General features: G+C 35.6%; 1 protein-coding gene across 1 annotated transcript in view; it reads right to left on the bottom strand.

Annotated features, from left to right (window-relative positions):
- The window catches only part of LOC106468622 (BMP-binding endothelial regulator protein-like), a 103,448-nt gene that overhangs the window by 55,711 nt on the left and 42,931 nt on the right, over nt 1-4,806 (bottom strand). Inside the window, exon 2 of the mRNA XM_013929052.2 lies at nt 334-419. Within this exon, the coding sequence (XP_013784506.1) occupies nt 334-419 (86 nt within the window). The remainder of the gene's footprint in view (nt 1-333; nt 420-4,806) is intronic.

The following is a 4,806-nucleotide window of genomic DNA, read 5'->3' as shown; positions in this document are numbered from 1 at the left end:
ACCAAACAAAACTGTCAGGCTCATAAACTAGAACCAAACAAAACTGTCAGGCTCATAAACTAGAACCAAACAAAACTGTCAGGCTCACTTTCATTAAAAAACAAAAAACGATTTAACCTTAAAGTTCCTGACCAGCATTACTCCTTAAGGGCAACTTGCTGGTCATTTAGTCCCAACAGACCTGTGTGATGACACAGACAGCCTAGACTAACATCAACCAGAGAGGTAACACACGTTTTCAGTTGGACAAGAGCAGACTTCCCGAATTTGGTTGATAGTTGAATATTTACGTGATAAATAAAATAAGTTATAAATAAATTTCTTTATCCTTACCTTACATTCACACTTGATGCAAGGACTTTTAGCAATTAGCGGAAGCACCACTTCTTCTCCTTCGTTATGACAACTGATTGGAGAACCTAAGGAAATCAAAATCAGGTTTATTTACTCAGTATGTCCGGCCAATTAGTCTAAGAAATAAGTTAGATAGCTTGTTATATGGATAAATATATAGAAAGACAGATAGATGGGTAAATAGATCAAATAAAAAAATTAAATAAAATTGCGTTGATCATATTTATCTTAAATATTCCACAATTTGCAGACATGAAGAAAAATACTATTTTACAGTGGACGTTACATTACAGGCAGTATTTTGACTGAGTAATGTTAAGACATTATAAAAAATATTTTACGTTAGGACAAAAAACATTTTTACTCTGTAAGATTACATCAGGGAAGAATTTATACTGGGCAGCGTTAAGACATCGTATGAGATATTTTACGAAAGGACATTAAAGAAGTATTTTTACTCTCAGTTTACGACATCAGGGGGAGTATTTTTACCGGATAACGTTAAGCCTCATACGAGATATTTTACGTTAAGACATTAAAGAAGTATTTTTACTCTCAGTTTACGACATCAGGGGGAGTATTTTTACCGGATAACGTTAAGCCTCATACGAGATATATTACGTTAAGACATTAAAGACATTAAAGTATTTTTGCTATCTAAGTTTAAGAAATCAGGGAAGAATTTATATTGAGTAATAACGTTATTTACGCATTATAAGAATTTTGCACTGTCTTTAAGACAATATTAACGAAATATTTTTAGTCTCTGAGTCACATGGTAAATTTACGTTTGTGTATTTGTGTGCATTTTACTATAGCAAAGCCACATCCGGCTAACTGCTGTGTCCACCGACGGGAATCGAACCCCTGATTTTAGCGTAGTAAATCCGAACACTTACCGCTGTTCAACCGGAGAACATTTGTGTCTCTAACATGTTTTTATTGTTTTGAACACTAATAGTTACGTTTTGTATATATATTATAAAGCATACAGCTATTTTTCTTATATCAGGTTTTCAATAGGAAATTAAAACTGTCTGACCATTTACAAGTTAGTATCTTACGACCCAGCTGAGGGGTGGAGGTCTAATCGCTTGCTCTTAGTGAACCAGAACGTATCACAGAAGGCCTTCTCTCTATATGAACATCTTTTTAAATGTTAATACACTAGTTAACAAATTAGTTGACATCGTAGTATTTTTTAAATATAGTATACGTGTTAATTAAATTCTTTTACTTTCTACTTGTCGTTGCTTTACAGGGGTTATTAGATCAAGGCCACCATTTCATCATGCATAACAAAAAATTGTTTTATGCAGAATTCATTGTAACTTTAGTCAATTGCATTTTCGTACCATGTCGTCAACTGAACGATAACTTAAAAAGATGCACAGTCTGAGGTGATGAGCGTTTCGTTTCTGTTAATCATTATAGAAGATTCTCAGGGAAGTTTGTTGCCATGCTTGATATAAAGAACGATAGTACGAGATCCTCAAAGAACTTCATTAACACGTTTTTGTATGAAGAACGAATGTAGAGGATCCTCAGGGAAGTTTATTAACACTCTTGTGTACTGAGAACGAAAGTACGGGATCCTCAAGGAAGTTGTTAACACGTTTGTGTATTGAGAACGAAAGTACGGGATTCTTAGGGAAGTTTGTTAACACGTTTGTGTATGAAGAACGAATGTAGAGGATCCTCAGGGAAGTTTGTTAACACGCTTGTGTATTGAGAACGAAAGTACGGTATCCTCAAGAAACTTTATTAACACGCTTTTGTATCAAGAAGAAACGTAGAGGATCCTCAGGGAAGTTTGTTACCAAGCTTGTGTATGAAGAACGATAGTACGAGATCCTCAAGGAACTTTATTAACACGCTTTTGTATCAAGAACGAACGTAGAGGATCCTCAGGGAAGTTTGTTAACACGTTTTTGTATGAAGAACGAATGTGGAGGATCCTCAGGGAAGTTTGTTACCAAGCTTGTGTATGAAAACCGATAGTACCAGATCCTCAAGAAACTTTATTAACACGCTTGTGTATGAAGAACGAACGTAGAGGAACCTCAGGGAAGTTTGTTACCCCCCGCTTGTGAATGAAGAACGAACGTAGAAGATCCTCAGGGAAGATTAACACGCTTGTGTATGAAGAACGAACGCAGAAGATCCTCAGGGAAGTTTGTCCCCCCCCCCCGCTTGTGTATTGAGAACGAAAGTACGGGATCCTCGTGGAAGTTTGTTAACACGCTTCTGTATGTAAAACGAAAGTACGGCATCCTCAGGGAAGTTTACTAACACGATTATGCATGAAGAACGAAGGTACAAGATCCTCAGGGAAGTTTGTTAACAAGGTTGTGTATAATGGACGCATGAAAAGGATCCTCAGGGAACAATGTTAACAAGTTTACGTATAAAAACTGACCGATGAATTTCTGACTATAAAATGTTGATGTTGCAGTTGATAAATGCATCGCTCCCCCCCCCCCCCACCACCACTTTCCTTTCTTTCACTGTTTTGTTTTATTTTTTATGGTTTCTTGTAACTTATCTACTCACAAAATGACTCCAGTGTTTGAGCATCAATGCTTCACTGTTAAGGGTCCATCTAGTAAAACTCGGTTTCTTGGAACTGTTGAGGTAGGTATAATTGAAGCCGTAACTATGTAAAACATTAAACAGCTGTGATGTGTGTAGTTTCAGGCACTTCCTTTTATGGTCACTAATTTGAATGGAAAATTGTTTTTATCTGTTCTGAGCGGTTATTTGCTTACAAACATCCAATCAACGAATGTCTTAGCTACAAGGAATGTTCTATACACTCAAATGCCTTTGTATAAGAAGAGATAAGTCGGAGAGACATACAGCGCTTAGATAGTTACAGGACAGATAGATATATAAATTTACAAACGGGAGATAAAGATAACTAGTTAAATACATAATATTAATGTTGTTTTTTACTCGGACAACGAGATTTTCTGTACTACAATTAACCATTTACTTTTTCCAACTTTAAACGAATTCAGTGTCTCTATTCTCGCAAATGTTCAATTGGATTAAATGCATCTTTATTAGGAATGAAAAGGAAACCCCTGATGGAGGATACCACGCTGACGTCACAAGAACGTGGTGACTCATTCTAGCTTGGTAGAGGCTTGGCGGATTAAGTTAATTTTATTTTCATGTTTTAGATTTAACCAAAAAATAAAAACCTTCTGACATAGAAACTGACAAAAATAATAACTGCAGTGACTTGATGGCGTCAGAAAAAAATGCCTAAATTTAAAACTGATTATATAAAACAAGAGAGCCACTAAGTGTCATCATGGTATACGTGTCTGAATATATATTTGACAAAATTATAAAACGTTCCACAAGCACTGAATACAGGAAACGACAAACTTAAAAATAAGACTAAATACAAGGTTCTTTGTTTAAAAGCTCTTTTGCCATGATAACGATATGAAATCGTGTTCTTGCACGAGATGGTACTCTACTGACAAAGAAGGAAAAACTATATATTTCTTGTCTTGACGCACTTGCTGTTAAGCACAAAACTACACAATAGGCTATCTGTGCTCTGCCCATCACAGATATCGAAGCTCGATTTTCAGCGTCGTAAGCCAGCAAATTTACGTCTGAGACAATGGGGGATGATATGAAGTAACAGATAACATCAGACACAAAATTAGAGAATTTTTGTTACTAACAAAATTTTTATGTGTAGAAATATATCAAATTATTTGTGTTGTTAAACATTAAGATACATGATGGACTTATTTTGGTCTGCCCACCGCGGGTATCGAAATGTGATTTTAGCATTACAAGCCCTCAGACTTACCACTGAGCCATCGGGTGGGGGGGGGGCAGAAATATATCAAATGCAATTTGAACTGTAACGAACAAATACTGGACGTATTAGAAGCAAGTACAATTAAACGTTAACTGTAATGGAACAGAAGACAAGTAAAACGTAAACTGGCATATTAATGCATGGAAAGTTACTGATGATTTTTTTGGGGGGGAGAGAGGAGAGGTTTAAATAATTGGTCTCAATTGGTCAGAAAATACTACTTATATAAATAGTACATCGTCAAAATTACATTTGATACACTCATTTCACTTGTTATGAATTATTTGGTATGGGTCATTACAAATGAAATGAAGATGTGTTTTTTTCTATTCAGTGGACGTTGAAATAGTTGGAGGTATTTAGCTAAGGCAAATATAATATATTACAATATCTGTTCACTGTCTCTTAGAGGTAATTACGTAAATAAATAAAAAAAAACGTTTGAGCTTGATTTTCATTGGCTGAATAGAATCAACGGCAACGTAAACTTATATTGGTGTTTAGTTCACGAAATGTTTTACTAAGTGAAATTTGTTTTGAATCTCGCGCAAAGCTACACGAGGGCTTTCTGCGCTAGCCGTCCCTAATTTTGCAGTGTAAGACTA

This window comes from Limulus polyphemus, unplaced genomic scaffold, assembly GCF_000517525.1.
Source record: "Limulus polyphemus unplaced genomic scaffold, Limulus_polyphemus-2.1.2 Scaffold3083, whole genome shotgun sequence".
NCBI lineage: Eukaryota > Metazoa > Arthropoda > Merostomata > Xiphosura > Limulidae > Limulus > Limulus polyphemus.
Note: the sequence above shows the minus strand (reverse complement) of the source record. Positions and strands in the feature narration are given on the sequence as shown.